General features: G+C 42.5%; 1 protein-coding gene across 1 annotated transcript in view; it reads right to left on the reverse strand.

Annotated features, from left to right (window-relative positions):
* The window catches only part of FAM13A (family with sequence similarity 13 member A), a 188,753-nt gene that overhangs the window by 152,800 nt on the left and 18,949 nt on the right, over positions 1–17,004 (reverse strand). Inside the window, exons 4-5 of the mRNA XM_077815021.1 lie at positions 15,155–15,335; positions 149–308 (exon numbers count right to left, since the gene is read on the reverse strand). Coding sequence (XP_077671147.1) covers positions 149–308; positions 15,155–15,335 — 341 coding nt within the window. The remainder of the gene's footprint in view (positions 1–148; positions 309–15,154; positions 15,336–17,004) is intronic.

Consider the following 17,004-nt stretch of genomic DNA (forward strand, 5'->3'; position numbering starts at 1 on the left):
ATATGAAGGTCAATATCAGAGAAATGTATTATACCAGTATCAATGCCTCCCATCCAGCTTGTGAAGAATTCTAGACTGCACCCTGCATGGTCTCACCTGTATCACAGCATTGCATCAAAACTGAAAGGGCAATATTACAGGTACTCACTTTCACTAAAATAATTCTTGCTAGCTCTTCACATGCATGATTTTCATCATCCTTCTTTGTGTGCTCCAGCTCAAACAAGGTATTATAGTTTTCCAGCATTTTGGCCATTATTTTGTTGCAGATTTCCTGTTCCTTCATACCTTCAAATCCAGAAGGCACGCTGCAAAATTGGATGAAACATCAAGCAGAGCATTAGAAGGACTCAAAATACCAGTGTTCTTGGACATAGCCATCATATTGTACTAGATACTCTTGCTGGTACATAGAAAAAACTCCCTTTACCTGTGAATGGGCTTTCAATGAAAGAAGTTCTAAACATTCAAACTTTACCTTGGTTACAATTATTGCATTTGTTCTCAATTACTTTGACCCGCTATTAAAAATGTGGTCACACCTTATATTATATGGTACATTTATAAATAATTTAGAAATCGCTAAATAGAGGTTATAAGCATGCTACAGACATGAGCACTATGTTGCATAGATGGTTATAAGTAATTTGTTAACACATTGGACTCAATACATGGCTAATCAATTGCTGTTAAATCAATTAACTGATTAGCAATTAGTCATTTATAACCCCTTAAACTAGTTATAAGTGGACATTATAAAGTGTGACCAAAATTGCAAACATTTCAAAGAACCATGGGCAACATGTAATCTACTCAATTTAAAAAAAAAAACACTTAGTAAAAAGTAGTTTCAAGCATGACACCTGCCCTTGTATCCCTCTGACAATTTTTGTGGTTTTACGATCATATTTTCTTATTTTTTAAATTTTTTCTCTCACCTGTTGCCATGCGACAGATCCACACAAACAACAGGGGACCACCTGACTATACTGGTGGAACACTTAAACTGACTATACACAAAAGTGCTATTAAATGTGCAACATAAACACACACACACACACATTAGAGGCTTAACACCCTGTCTCTGTCACTCTCCTTGCTATCTCAACACTGGGTTCCATGTCAGAGCAGACTGTTCAACAACAGGAAAGTTAACCACACTGCTTAATAACTCCCTCTGCTTTTGCCAGCCTTAATATCAAATTTAAACAGTCCCTTTGAAAATCACAGTCCTTCTTGATACCAAGTAAATGTACCCAGGTGATATCAGACCCCTTTCAACATATCATCACAGAAAATCTGAGTTCCTCTGTTCCTGAAGGACCAAACACATGCCATTGGTCAGTTCCTCCTCATATCTCCCTATCCAATAAGACAACACTAAGTCCGAACCTGTAATAAACTTATCTAGGCTTTATTCATTTTAAATAAAAATGTAGCAAGACACAGTTGAACAAGAATATTGAAGAGACAGACAAAGACAAACTTCGGTTATTATTTTATAAAACTTCTGATCAAAGTAACAGTCTTATAGGTTCAGCTTCTGAGGCTTATCCCAGCTATGGCAGCCAAGGGTCCTTTACCTGACAGACAAAGTTGTTGCCTCTTAGGATCCAGTCTGGTAAAAAGAATCTTGTTTCCTTCCACTAGTCAGCTTTTATCCCAAACCCCTGCCATATGACTGTTCTGACCCCCTTGCTCACAGATGCAAAAGGTGATGGGAGGAGTCCATGAGGTAATTCTTCGGTGAAGTCATCCTGTGTGGGAGTTCCCCCTTCTTCATTGTCCCGTAAGCTGTTTGCTACCTATTGTACGGAGACTCAAGGAGTTCCCTCTGGACATGTTGCTTTTTAATGGGCATCAACTGACCCATCTCTCCTCTAAGTGGTGTACCAAAACTCAGCAATGACTTGTTATCATGAAATCTGTCCCAGACATATGAGAGTTATATAACATACATGTATAGATATTACTCTTAACAGGAGAAATACAGAGATGAGCATGAGTATTAAAGTCGTCCGTTCACCAGCATTTAGGAAAGTCCAAACACTACATATTTTACTGTAATTTTAATCACTTAAATTGAATAACGTTCCACCAGCGTTAAGCCTGAGAGACTCTCAGTTGATACGTAGGCCTAGAGTTGGCCTAAGCCTTCAGCTTCACAATCTCTCTGATTGGTTTTAGACCTGGTCTACACTACTAAGCGATGCTGACAAAAGCTGCCTTGCATTGCCCTAGTTGTGCATGAGTCTAAACTTAAATTTGCCTCCCACTGATGTAAGTGGCCCATTACACGAGCACAGTAACACCATCTCCATGAGCGGCGTTGCAATCTTTAGTAGTCACCAGTTCATTTCATATACAGGATGTGAGGTGACAGAACAGACATATGATAATTACCACTGAAACCCAGTTGTGCAACAGAAACTCAACAAGTGGGGAAAATATACAAAACAATCCTAGATATGTAATAGCCCACAAAATACACCAGAGGAATGTCACACCTGCAAATATTTTCATGTTATTTAGGAACATGACTGGGTGCAATTTTGGTGTTATTATCCTACGTCTAACATTAATAATTTGAAGTAGTACTTATAATTCAAATCATTAATATTAGACATAGGATAATCTAGTAGTGTGCTAGATTTCTATTGGATCAATTATTTTCATTCTCATTGGTTATCGCATTACTTCAGCTATCCACTGAAGTAACACTCTACCAACATTCCAGACATTTTATTTACATACACACACAATTTTACAATGCAATTCTACTCTTAACAGCATCTATTTGCTCCTTTCATGCATTCAGAGTCATATCCACCAATGATAGTGACAAAAATAAAGTTTTTACTGCACTTTACTCCTGCTCCTCCTTCAGAGTTGATAGAGCTAAGAGAGAATGAGCTGAAATCTATTTCATTTTCATGCATCAACAGATCCAATCACTGGCACTTCTACGCCACAACCAAAAGATCACTGAGGGCATCATGCAATAACAACAGAGTTGTAAGTCCAACCACAGGTGTATCCAGGGGCCTCATTTGCCCTGTCTTGTAACAGAGGCCTTGACCCTTTTTAGTGGTGATGATGCAGATAATGGAAATAGAACATGACTCTCAGATTGCAGGGTGAGTCTGAAGAGCTGAAAATTAGAAAAGTAAACATTTCTTTACTTGTAACCTGAGCCTTTTTAACCTAGAGATCAGTAAGAGGCAACAAACCAACCCCACAAAGTTACTTTTCAGGAATTGTTTTTTCCCCCCACAAAACCTTATTACTGCCTCTAAGGCCAAGATCAGGGGTCTCAAACTCGCAGGGCTTCTGCGGCCCACAAACCTCCCCAGTGTGGCCCGTGGGGCTCCAGCAGTTTTGGGGCCCCACCTCCCTTGGCCCCACCTGCCACCCCGGGCGTGTCTCCCCCCGGTGATTTACAATGGCCCGGGGCCCCAGCAGCGCAGCGGAGCTGAGTGGCGTCTGCCTGCTCGCTCCACGTGTCTGCCAGGGCGGGGCTGTGCCTCCTCATGCTGCCCCATCCCCGAGCGCCCGTGCGGCCAATGGGAAGCTGCAGGGGTGGTGTCTGGGGGCAGCAGCGCACCAAGGCACCCCAGCCCGCCCCGCCTTGGAGCCCCAGGTAAGCGCCGCACCCCCTGACCCTATCCCAGAGCCTGCACCCCCTCCCCACACACCCTCTCCCACCCTCAAACTCCTTCCCAAGCCTGCACCCCTCCCCCCTCCTTGAGCCTGCAACCCCACCCCCTCCTCTTGCACCCCCACTCCCTGACCCATCCCAGAGCCTGCACCCAGCACCCAAACTCCATCCCAGAGCCTGCACCTCAGACCCCCTCCCCCAGCCAAACGCCCTCCCAGAGCCCAACCTCTCACCCCTTCTGCACCCAAACTCCCTCCCGGAGCCTGCACTCCAATTCCCTACCCCAGACCTCCTACTCTCTCTCCCAGAGCCTTAGGCAAGTGGGGGAGGCAGAGTTTTGGGGGGGCGGGTTCTGGGTGGCATGAGTGGCATTATTGGCCTGCTGGGAGGATTTGAGGACTGGCATTGGCCCTAAGGTAAATTGAATTTGAGACCCCGGCCTAGATTGTCTAGTTTGGATCAGGTGAGGAGTGAAAATTGCACACACAAGGGGCAGCCTGTAGTCAGAGGCAGTAGCCCAGGTCTACAATAACAGGCGTCTTACAGGTCAACGAGTGAGCAATAAGGTGCAAACTTTAATCTCCAGCCAGTAATATTCATCCCTCACCTTCACAAACAATAAATCCACTCACAGAATTTAAACAAATAAACAAAAAACTAACACCTCAACTTAGATGATAATGCTAAAATGCTAGATTGCTGGGGATTAGAACTAACTCTGGAATGCTTTAGAAGTGATAAATCTTCAGGCTTTGCCTCGGGTTACGTTGTTCTCACCCATGGTCTACAACAGGACTGGCCATACCGTTTCTGTGTCAGAACTTCTTGTGCTATAGGAACTCCCCAAAGAGGGCAAACACTGGGCCTGATCTAAAGTCTACCGAGGTCCATGGGAATCTTTCCTCTGACTTCAGTGGGTTTTTGACTCAGTCCCATTTTGCTCAAGAACAGCTTTTCCAGAACTCACTTAGCACCTTACAGGATTATAGTATTGTAACTAATAATTAGATGCCAACAACTATATTATGGCAACTTAATCATTTATACAGGAAAGAAGTCAGACAATATTAAAAGTTAAGGCCCTCAGAGTAACATTACCTCCTCCACGTTACTCCAACTGTGTATTAAAATGTAACTGTAACTGCCTAATTAACAATAAAGAGCTATTACATAGATATGTGAAATAGGAATGATTTGACACTCTTTTGAGAACCTTCTTTTATTTTCTGATATTTTCCATGTTGCAGTTTACTGCCTTAACATGGCATTGAAATAAGGAAATTAAATGCAAAAAACTTGGTATTTTTGTGAACGGGAAAAAGAAACAAATGGGACTCCCTAAAACTCCCCCCACTCACATTAATTATTCCTACTTCTCCTCTCCTCCTACTCACATCGGTTCAACTTTGCAACCAGTCCAGAAACAGAGTCCTTTTGATCCCTGCCCTGTGAGCTCTGCCCATTCCAATGAATGCTCCAGTAGCATCACGGAGAAGGAGTGGCTTCAGAAGCTCCCCTCACACCTCACTGATGAGCCCTTCAATGGGGAGCTGAAACAATGCCTACTCCTACTCTGCTGAACATGATCACTGGGGACCAGAGGAGTGAGCTGCTGTAGCTGCGGCAGTACTAAAGTCCTGACTAGCACTGGGTCTAGTAAGAGAAGGGAAATCATACCCTTTGGTCACATCTTTGTGGAGAATACAAGGGACAAATCAACAACACTTCTTCCCAAGCAGCACCAGAGATTAATTCCAGGCCAACCCCTAGCAAGGCAGGACAAATGTTCAGAAATCTCCTCATGCCTGACTGTGACATAATGATGTTTATATGTAGGTCTGGCTCTAGTGCTGGCCCACACACAGGATATGTGGCCTTGCACTACTGCCTGATAACTTTTCTTTTTAGCTCAAGAGGTAAGGGCCTGTGTTTTGGAGCTGTAGGACCAGAATTTTACTCTTGGCTGGGTGATTTTATCAACTAACCCATGTCTGTAGCGTTTGGATTTCATTATAACAAGGCTTCCTTAGGCTCTGCAAAAGTCTTAGAAATTCCCTACTCATCATGCTCACAAGCAAATATTTCAACTCGTCATTTTTTTTTTAACTCAGAATTTTCTTCCTTCACAGCTGACAATAACTATTCCTCACTGAGGACTAGGTATGTGCCACATCTGAATTTTTTGTCTAAGTGATTTTGAGCTACCAGTCAGCAAAAAAAAAAAAAAAAGGTATTTATATATTTTAGTTAAAAAATATATTTCCTTCATTCTTCAGTAGCTCAAAAATGGCTTAAATTGCTTTCTTCAAACCCAAAATTAAAAAATAATATCTGGAGTGAGCTCCTACAGAGTTTCACCTCAAAGGGAAAGTTCTTCAAAAAGGTTTCAACCAGTGTCAATAGCACTGTACATTACAGGAGTTATATTCCAAGCTTAATTTGTGATAGTGACTATTACAGCAATTATGTATGCGTGTTTTGAGGTGTATTTTTTAATGAATACCCTGGCCCCAAATGTACAGTCCAGGTGTGCAGAGCTCATTGCAGGCGCAGGGTCAGTGGGGGCTGAGACAAAATGGAACCAAAGATAGCCTGAAAGGCACTTCGGGCCAATGCTGCAAGTTAAACAACAATTCTAGTTTTAAAGATTCAGTCCCTCTACTTTCATTCTAATAGTCTGTGTGCTATGTCTGTATGCGTTACATGTCACCAGCAGCCAAAATAGGTACAATTCAAATGAATAACCCCTGTTGAAATTTAGGTCACTTTTTTAACTTTTGCAAATTAAGCAATAAACCAAAAGCAGAGTTTGGATCCTTGGATTTCATACAGCAAATATGCCCAGCAAACAGCCCTTGCACAGAATCAATATATTCCATGCTGGAATCCCAAGAAATACTTGACACATTATAGAGGGGGAAAACAAATCTAAGTCTCAGCCATTACAAATATTAAAATCCCATTTTTTTTTATTTTTTTTTTCACACAGAGATTTTATTCTTCCAAGCAGTAAACAGAAGTTGAAAAGCACATTTGGTTCATAGCGTACTATTCGAGTTATACTGTGGTCTATTTCCACACCTTTTCCTCGCATTCTTCAGACACAGTGATGCAAGGGGGAGGGATAGCTCAGTGGTTTGAGCATTGGTCTGCTAAACCCAGGGTTGTGAGTTCAATCCTTGAGGGGGCCATTTAGCGATCTGGGGCAAAAATTGGGAATTGATCCTGCTTTGAGCAGGGGGTTGGACTAGATGACCTCCTGAGGTCCCTTCCAACCCTGATATTCTATGATTCTAAGAGTAAATCAGAGACAATTTACCGGTACTTAAAATGCACACACACTGGCGTTTGTACACACTGGCGTTTGTACACTGGCAGACTACAAGAGGGTATAATGATTTAGCTGTGGGTGAAATAGTTATCTAGGGCAAATAAGTGAAGCAGAAGTGCAGTCTGTGGAATGCTGCAATTCACTGTTGGCCTAAAACCCCATAGCCAGGTTTGGAGTGCAAGAGAATTGGTGGGAACAGAAAACAAAAGGTGCATGCAAACAGGAGAATATGCACCCTCTCTGAAAGTTTCATTCATGCGCCAGAGCCTGGTTCCAAGAGATTACGAGTCAAACTACTGTTTGGCCATGACTTCAACCCTATTCCTAGCAGGGCATCTGTCAATGTCCAAATTTACCTGCCCAAGCAAAAGAACATGTTTCACTAAAAAAAGAAAAGAAACTCAAAGGGATGGCTTTTTCTTGACAGGAGGCTACATGTGCAGCCCCACATGATCATCTGTGAGTGGGTTTCAAGTAGGCTGCAAATTTATTAGTTGCAGATACATAAACTGAGAGTTGCACAAAGTACTACACCATATAGGTTTGATTAAGAGGACACAGTTGGGGGGGACCCTTATTCAGAACCCACAGTAATCCTCCATATGAAATATTTCAGATATTCAAAGGGCCAGATCCGGAAAAAATTACTCAGCACAAGTAATCCTCCTGAAACCAAATATGTGCATACCTTTGTAGGGGTGAACCAATAGCTACTGGACTAAAACAGCCAATATTTGTTGTGCATTTGATCTGTGTAAATTTCCTCTATTCCCTGTTATAAAATGTGTAAGATGGGTTATAAAATCCAGAGGCGTCAAAATCCATGTATGTACAAAATTCTTCTGAAGAATTATCACCATCCTCTGGAAAGCGTTCTCCAGCTACCACACTACAAAAAAGAAAGACACAAGGGACGAGAAAAGGGTACAATGCCTATTTATGGAAACCAGCTGCAAAACAACAACAACATCAGAAAGAAAAATGTTCTTGCCCATCACAATAAGAAGCCTTCACCTGAGGCAATTAAACTTATTTTGTCATCACAAAAGGGCAAATATCCAGCAAGCAGAAAAAGCAACGCCGTTTAATACTGTGCTTTAAAATAGCATCCATCTGCTTTTAAAGGCACTCACAATTTGCACTATTTTAAATTTCATCACTGTGGCTGCTTTGTCTTTCCTGATGATCCACCACATCATCATTCCATAAAGGAGCTTTCCTACAGACCTTCATCACCAATTTACAGATTTAAGTAATACAAATGCAGAATAAAGTAATAAGCAGAAAAAAAAATCGGAAGATATAAAAGAAAAACATGTTTTTAGCTGTGATTTCAAGAAACAATTATACAGGACCACAGTTTACCAGCGCTGGCAGAGGAAGGTATAAAATTACACCTTCCTAAAGAGCTATGTTTCCAGAATAGAAGCTGTTTGGTTTGAAGAGCTTACAAATGTTTCTCTGTGATCTGTCAAGCTTCCAAACTCCTTGAATAAGGCTATTTGGTTTACACAGTTTACAAACTCCACAGACTATGGAGTTTACAAAATGTTTTGTGACGCTTATAAACAAGGTGGAGTTTTAACGGCTAAATCTATCCTTTCAAAATTACAGGGGAGGAGCATACAGCTTATAAACCATGGTAAGCGCACCTTTCAGATGTGGGACATTTTCTATGGCAATCAGTTGCAGTTGACAGGAGTCTGGAGACAACACCCCAAAATAAGGATCCCTCATACTGTGCCAACTCAATTCACTTTGACACTTTATTTTTGTTGTTGCTGCTGCTCTGATCCAGTGAAAGCCACTGTGGTTAATTAAAAAGTCATGTTTTGTTTAATGAATTGTTGGGAGACACATGAAATGTCCCAACATGGTGTTAGGGGCACTGGGCTGTCTTTCAGCTGACACATAAAACTACAGTCAGGACCACATGTGCTCTTTGGGATCCTATGGAAACAGGAGCATTAGCCCCACCATTTCAGCCATATTCCAATTAGCGATATCATAATGGGCCTGAACCAAATGGAAGACACCCATTGGCTTAAGTGGGGTTTGGATCAGGCCCACTCTGCCTACAAATTCTTCCATCAGTTTCAGCTAGCTGAAGTATTTTTCTTTGTTTCCTGTCCAAAATTGTTATGTCGGTTGTGAGCACTAATAGTAATAGCTGTCACATTCAATCCTAGAGATGAACTTCACTGAGGAACAGAAAGATTCCTATATCCAGCTTGAAAAGTTGTTTGGATGTCCTTCCAGATGCCAAGTTCTACATAACTACAAGGTTTTATTGTTATTAATTTGTAGACTATGACACGAACATTAGGCCACCACCAGCCCCGATATTCAAGGCTAGATGCTGCCCTTGGCTACATTTTATTTTATAAACAAATTATTAGTTTGTTGTGCAAGGTCTCTCTCTTTGTTTCAGCTGGGCACATCTTTCTACAGGTTCTCTCTGCACCATTTACACTGGATTGTAACACTTTGCAACAATTTGTGACAGTTCACAAATACATGCAGCAACTGCGTTCCAAAGGAGAAAAGGAAGTCAAACAAGTACATTACATTGTTCTGCCTGAGTGTTTTTGCCAGCATTTAATTTACTAATAAAAATGGATCTCCATGTTGCTGACATTGGGAGCCTTGTTCATTGTTTAACAATTTAATGGGGTGGGGTTTTTTTTTTTATAAAGCTATTACTCTAGACTCATTTACCATGCAATCAAACTCAAATAAGGAAATGTTTCTGTAAAATAATCCATAAAACAATCAAGGCCTTAAATTGTTAGTTGACGAACAGGTTCTGAAACAATCACCAACTAATCGACACCACCAGAAATCACTTTAGCATTCACTGACCTCTCTCTTAATCAATACTGGGAAATTAACAGTCGTCAGTGAGCACTGTAAATGTGTCAACAGGCGGCCTTTTAATGTTGTAACAGAAAAGGAGGAGTGAGAGGGGGAAATTGTCATGCAGCAACGTCAAAAAATATTCATGATTGACCTAATAATTATTTACACACCAGTATCACATTTCTGGTATTTGTTAATTTTTAGCAGCATAAACTTTGGGGCAGTTTTGCAATTTTTCATGCTTTAATTGCTATTTCTATTCTCCTAGTTCATGTCAGAACGCAATTTTGTCTTTTGCCCTGTGGGGGCTAGAACTTCTAGCATGCTGCTAGTTTGCCTCTGTCTTTACATGAAGAAATTAAGAAAAAGTCAAGGGTTTGGGCATGAAAATCCCCACCACTTCAAACAGCTGCTGCGATGTACCGATTATAAAGTAGGATTGATAGAAATGGAAGACATGTGTGAGGATCTAGGAGAGTATTACAAACAACTGTATTGAAATCAGAGCTACAAAAATAAATCCCTTATTATCCTAATTCAAAAGACACCCTTACTAAATATTTCACTTTGGACTATACTGGAATTGGAATTAGTGGTTAGGATTTACTGAACTCTTCCTTCCAGCTCCACTTCTCAGTGGAAAAATCAGCATGTCTGCAACTCTTCGCTTTTGCCCACACTCAGGAATAGTCTTATTCAGCAATAGATATGGCTGCATCAATGCTGACCCCTAAGCATAGACAAAGGCATGCAAGGGTTTGCACAGACCGGGCTCATGGAGGTTTATCCCTTCTCATAATCGGGGTAAAACCTGATTAGCTCAATCACTGCAAAACTCGGTTTGCCCTTGTCTACTCTTATGGGTCAGCCCCAGCACAGCTCCATCAACTGCTTAATCGGAGGAATTTCCGATTGCAGACAAGGCCTTGTGGGAGAGCAGGAAACCTGCATTTTTATTATATTTTTCTTGGCTCCACAATGGCACATGGGATGGCCTTATCCAAATAAAAACAGACATACACTGGAGGGACCACACCATACCCTCCTGTGGAAATACCTACTGGAGGTGTACAAAGGATCTAGGTGATTCCAAGAAGCTCACCTACGGAGTTCCCGTCTAATGCATCTCCCATGAAGGGAAGAATTCCCTAATCCCCAGAGATCCTTGTGTTGGCAAGATGCTCTACCTCTATGCATGGTCAGCTCCTGCCTGCTCCTCCTCTCCCCTCCCTTCACCCCCACAGGAGCATGCCACCATTCACCACCCACCCAGTTCTTACACAAAATTCCCTTTTCTAACTGGCATGCAGGCATGGACCATTCCAGCAGCACTCACTTGGGTATGAATATCGACTCTGTTGTCAGAAGGCTTTGCAGAGTAGAATGCCACTGAGTGCGGCTGCATCCCGGCTCCATCTCTGCACACAGCCCCTGTAGAAGACCTTCCACGAACCCTCTCCCTCACAAGTAGGGGAGGCCTGATCAGGAGTATGGAGCTCAGGAGATGATTGGGCAAGCTAAGCTAAAGAAGAAGGGAAGTCTCAGAGGAAAATATCCAATTGCTAACTACGCTCCACTCCACAGATCAGACAAGGAAATTTTCCTGTACTATTTCCAAGCAATGTAACCGGCATCACTAGACAACTTATATCAACACTTACAGTTGGATACATGAGCTTCTCCCTCTCAACACAAACCTCTCTGTGGGGGAGAAAAGAACCAATATTGTTCATCTACTTCAGAGTGAGATAGGTTTGTTCAGGACAGAAACCCTGGGGTGACGCACAGCATACTGTTAGCCAGAGACCCCTGCATCCCTTACAGGTGACCATCCATGAGCCGACATTTAGCGCTTCCTGAGCTCAAGAACAGGACACATCTGGGCGCCTCTGGTACTGGATGCAAAGAAGGGAGGGCAGAGCAGCGTGAGGACAGAGCCTTGGTCCTACGTTTCCCTTCCATGCTAGCCAGGAGAGCTGAACAGAATGTCATATCACTGAGTTGCAGTTTCACGCACTTACACAACCAGAAAACTGGGCTGAAGAAATCTGAATTATTGCTCATGGTTTAAAGCCTCTCTCTCCTCACTATAGCGTATAATTACCTATTACCAGCAGATCCCTGAACAACTGAGGACCGTTCCTTCAATGGCACCATGCTGCTAGAAGAATGGGTCTGATGAAATGTTTAAAAGAATTTTCTTGGGTTGAAAATAAATGTGGACTTATTAAAATAAGAATCTACATCTCTTCACTCTGACATGTCTCGATCTTGTAAAGATATAGCAGCCAACTGTCAAAAGCTAAGAAGAAAAATAAGCCAACGGGGACCGGCACCTGCATGTCTTCCCTTTGGGAGATTACCATCAGTGGTGAATACCAGACATTTTTCTTAAACCAGAGTATTGTTTAATTTTAGCAGCTGGAACAAAGCATAAAGACCAACACGTTTATAGGCGTGCCTGTCTTATTCAAGCCTCATCACCCTTTGGCAGGGGGCCAGGGAGGTTTTGATTCTTCAGACCCTCCAGTGGAGCATGTCTCTTATCAATTTGTTTCCAAGGGACAGTTCCCTGACAATGACTCCCCTGCCCAAGAGAGGGACTATTGAATTGTTTAGTGTCCTTCTGAGTGTTTGGATCCCAGCTGTGGCAAAACAAGGCTTATTACTCTGCTAGTACTTCCCAGTTAATAGCTCAGGCAGGAGGCTGCTCATCTGGGACCATTGTGTTGCCTTCCTGTTAGTTTCCTATCAGGCCTGCTATTAAACTAAACCAGCATACATATAAAACATTCTACTAACCCAGTACAGTCATACTGCTACCATCCCGAACACTGGGTAACATACAGTATTTGTAAATGAATACAGATCAGCCCCACGACCTTCTCAGTCACTGCGACCTTAAAACAACAGTAACTAGGCATAGGGGCTTTATCTTTTCTGTGTGGAGAACTACACTGACCTGGTATTTTGATCTTTTCTTTTTTTCACTTGAGAAATAGTGACTAAAAAGGTGGAAACACACAGAATCCTGGCACTTCATTTTCCTGGGCATCAACACTCACTTTTCCTTTGTCTCTAGATTCTGACCATTGCCAACAACAGTGACAGAGCTCTAGTACAGACCAGACAGCAGCACTGTAACCATCCGGTCCTTCAACCCTGTCAGAGCAGGTCTAAAACGCCAGCAGCTACCAGGCTACCATCTATGCTAGCACTCCCCATTGCTATCATGGTGTAGCTGGCAGCAATGATGGAGAATTTTAGGCAAAATAAATCTAACCTACATGAGGCCAAAGGCATCCCCGTCTGCCTGTGTCCAGGCACAGCCTCAGCTCGAGCGTACCAAATACTTAGGTTTGAAATCCACTGATCTGCTTTTCTTTGGAAGTTTTCCATTTCCACCTGTGGGTCGTGCCACCTTTTCCTTCCCTTCTCATCAAAATACATCATTCCACCTAGCTCTGTTGGACAGAAATGTCATCTTGAGAGTCATTCATTAAGAAAATGAATGAGGAGTCATGAGGAGTTGGAGGCTACAATGCAGAACTTCATTTTCTTCTTGTAAAGCGTTTTGTTCTGCTTTGGTAAAAAATTAACTTCTCTGCTTACTCACTGATGAGCAAGACCACAGATTCCAAGGACAAAAAGAAGCCCAAGAACATATTTTTTAATATTTAATGCCCTGCATAGCTGCTGTGACACCCATTTCTGGTGCTGGGTGGCAGCAGCCTTCCTGTCCTGCGAAGCTTTGAGATTTCAGATGTTTCCCCCATTGCACATCAAGGAAAAAACCAAGACCTTTCAAATTTTTTTTTAAACCAAAAAAAAAAAAAACCAAACAAAACCAAAGACACACCCAACCCAAACTAGCCAACAGGCTGGTGGTCAGGGCACTCACCTATGATGTGGCAAACTCAGGTTCAAGTCCTGCCTGATTTGGGACAGACACTTGAAACTAGGTCTCTCATAACCCAGGCAAATGCCCGGGCCCCTGGGCATTTAACTATTCTTGTGTTCGACCAGAAATTCCATCCTGGACCTCAGAAACTTTCCCCAACGAAAGTTTCATCAAAACTTGCCCATTTCCAGGAAAAGTTTTGGTTTCAACAAAGCAGCATTTTCCAATGCAAATCTTCAGTCACAATTCATGACCATTTCTACCCCGGGGTGTAACTGCTGGTAAATGTTGGCTTTTTAACGGTGACCTACATATGTGACTCTGTATACACCAGTCTTTGCAATCCTGTGGTACTGAGTTTGTTTTTTCTGATTCCAGTGATGGAGACTAACAACACAATAAAATTTACAATATTATTATCTGTAACTTTCAGGTTTATTTATGGACTCTTCAACCTCAAAGGAAACCAAAAACACCATGTCCCCACCACCAACAGGCTGGTTAAAGTTTCAAACGACAATAATTTGACACTTCTGGTAGCACGGACTACTAGAATACTCATCACTTAATGCAGTGAGGTTATCTAAAATAATCATTACTTCAACAACCACCTGGGATTTTGAAGCATGGAGGTTAATGGCTGTAAAAACAAGTGAGTAGGAAGAAACTCTGCATCTCTGCGCAGGGCCCTACTATCTGAAACTCCATCACAATGAACTCCAAACTTCACATTAGCACTGGAGGAGTCCATTACATCCTTGCCTCCAGAAAGGAGGAGGAGGAGTCTGGACCAGAAGGAAGCAGTCAGTAGAACCAATGAATCTAGTGTCAAATCCCACTCCCTCTTTCTCTGCAGAGTCCCATCCCCTCCAGATAGGTCTCTGGGTCCTCTAGGAGCACAGCTCCCGTCAGCGCCACAGTGCCATTGGATCTGGATCACACACTCCTGAATCAAGAGGATTTGCATGTCTCACTACCTGGAATCATGGAGCAGGCAGCATCCAGCAGCTGCCCTGTGATGCTCTCTTCCCTAACTGCCCCCTCTCTAGATGTTGTGCAGAGAAGCCTCCCTGGCGTGTGGCAGAAAAGGAAGAAAGCTGTGTAGATGCAACTTTCTTCCTTCTACAAATTTGGGGGATTTTCTGCTCCATTTTTCTCCTGTCTACACCACCTAACAAACTGCTTAAAAAAAGTGTTTCAAAATGCTAACAAACTCCCTCCTCACGCCCCGAAAGGACAACCAAACCCCAAATGTTACCTCTAAAGTCTGCATCCATTGTTCAGGGAATTTATAAGATCAACTGAAACGGTGAAAATTCTGAGCTGCGTCTCTTGCCACCTGCTTCAAAACGTGCTCAGCTGAAGTGAAAGAAAGGGGAGGAAAAAAAAAAACCCATGAACTTACTGAAAACAAGTTGGTCCAAAAACGGTGGCCAAATTGAAAATGTTCATTCTGTTTGCCGTGTGATGCTCAGCAACTCGGATCAAGAACCGGCACAGGTACTTCAGCAGGCAATAGTTGGCATCAGGCAGCTCTTTTATTAGTTCTTTCAAGTTGTTCTCCTTCTCAGCATTGTTTCTAGTGTCTGGGAAGAAAAGGGGGAGAAAGAACATGGTTTCTGAGCTCGATCTTTCCTCACCTCCAATTTATTGATGGACATTAACTAAACTAATTAAATGATCAGGATCAGATTCTTTTGTAAGGGCTGGTCTACACACAAACTTGCACTGAAATAACTAGATTAGAAACTGATGCAAGCTTGTGTGTAGACCAGCCCATATTTACATAGGATTAAATCCAGATTAATGCAAATTAAACTCAGTGCAGTTATACCTGTGTGACAAACCTCTGCCCACAAATCCTGCCTCAAAACACACTTTTACCATGCAAGTATCAGAAGGGTAGCCATGTTAGTCTGGATCTGTAAAAACGGCAAAGAGTCCTGTGGCACCTTATAGACTAACAGACGTATCGGAGCATAAATTCGTGGGTGAATAACCACTTCATCAGATGCATGTAATGGAAATTTCCAGAGGCAGGTATAAATATGCAAGCAAGAATCAGGCTAGGGATAACTAGGTTAGTTCAATCAGGGAGGATGAGGTCCTCTTCAAACAGTTGAGGTGTGAACACCAAGGGAGGAGAAACTGCTTTTGTAGTTGGCTAGCCAGTCACAGTCTTTGTTTAATCCTGAGCTGATGGTGCCAAATTTGAAAATGAACTGAAGCTCAGCAGTTTTTCTTTGAAGTCTGGTCCTGAAGTTTTTTTGCTGCAGGATGGCTACCTTTCAATCTGCTATTGTGGGTCCAGGGAGGTTGAAGTGTTCTCCTCCAGGTTTTTGTATATTGCCATTCCTAATATTTGATTTGTGTCCATTTACCCTTTTACGTAGGAATTGTCCAGTTTGGCCGATGTACATAGCAGAGCGGCACTGCTGGCACATGATGGCGTATATTACATTGGTGGACGTGCAGGTGAATGAACCGGTGATGGTGTGGCTGATCTGGTTTGGTCCTGTGATGGTGTCACTGGTGTAGACACCTGAAGCATATTCTCATCAGCAACTACACACCGCACCATAGTAACTCTAACTCAGGAACCAATCCATACAACAAACCTCGATGCCAACTCTGCCCACATATCTACACCAGCAACACCACCACAGGACCTAACCAGATCAGCCACACCATCACCGGTTCATAAGGGCTTTTTTTGTGGGGGGGGAGGGGGCTACGATTCCCCTTTCCCTGCTCTCCCTCTATACTTGACCTATCTTCTCCCCTTGCTTCTTCCACTAGTCACAAACTCTCTCTCTTTGTACCATACCTCTCTAATTTATCCGATCGCTTTCTCCCACTCAGCCATTCCATGGGCTCTTTCCCAATCTCAGAGGATGGCTCTTGGATCTTGCAATGTGTCTTGCTGCAGCTCTACCATTCCCTTTGCTCTATGGCTGTATGAAGAAGGTTCTCTGATTTTTTTAAAAAAAGTCATTTTGGATCAATCAGATCATTTTGTTTTGACAAAATCATTTCATTCAGAAATGTTTTGCTTCTACCTAATTTTAATGCTGCAAGTAAAACTGACAGGTAACAAAGGTTTTTTTCCTCAGACTGATTTAAGATGTATTCAGTAACACTTATAGCTCCTCATGTTTCTCCCTTCCTACCGGAGAGACGTCCTTGCTCCATCTAACCCCACTTGAATTCTTCTGTCTCACCGATACTGACCTACTTTGTCAGGGATGGACAACT

Source organism: Eretmochelys imbricata, chromosome 4, assembly GCF_965152235.1.
Source record: "Eretmochelys imbricata isolate rEreImb1 chromosome 4, rEreImb1.hap1, whole genome shotgun sequence".
Classification (NCBI taxonomy): domain Eukaryota; kingdom Metazoa; phylum Chordata; order Testudines; family Cheloniidae; genus Eretmochelys; species Eretmochelys imbricata.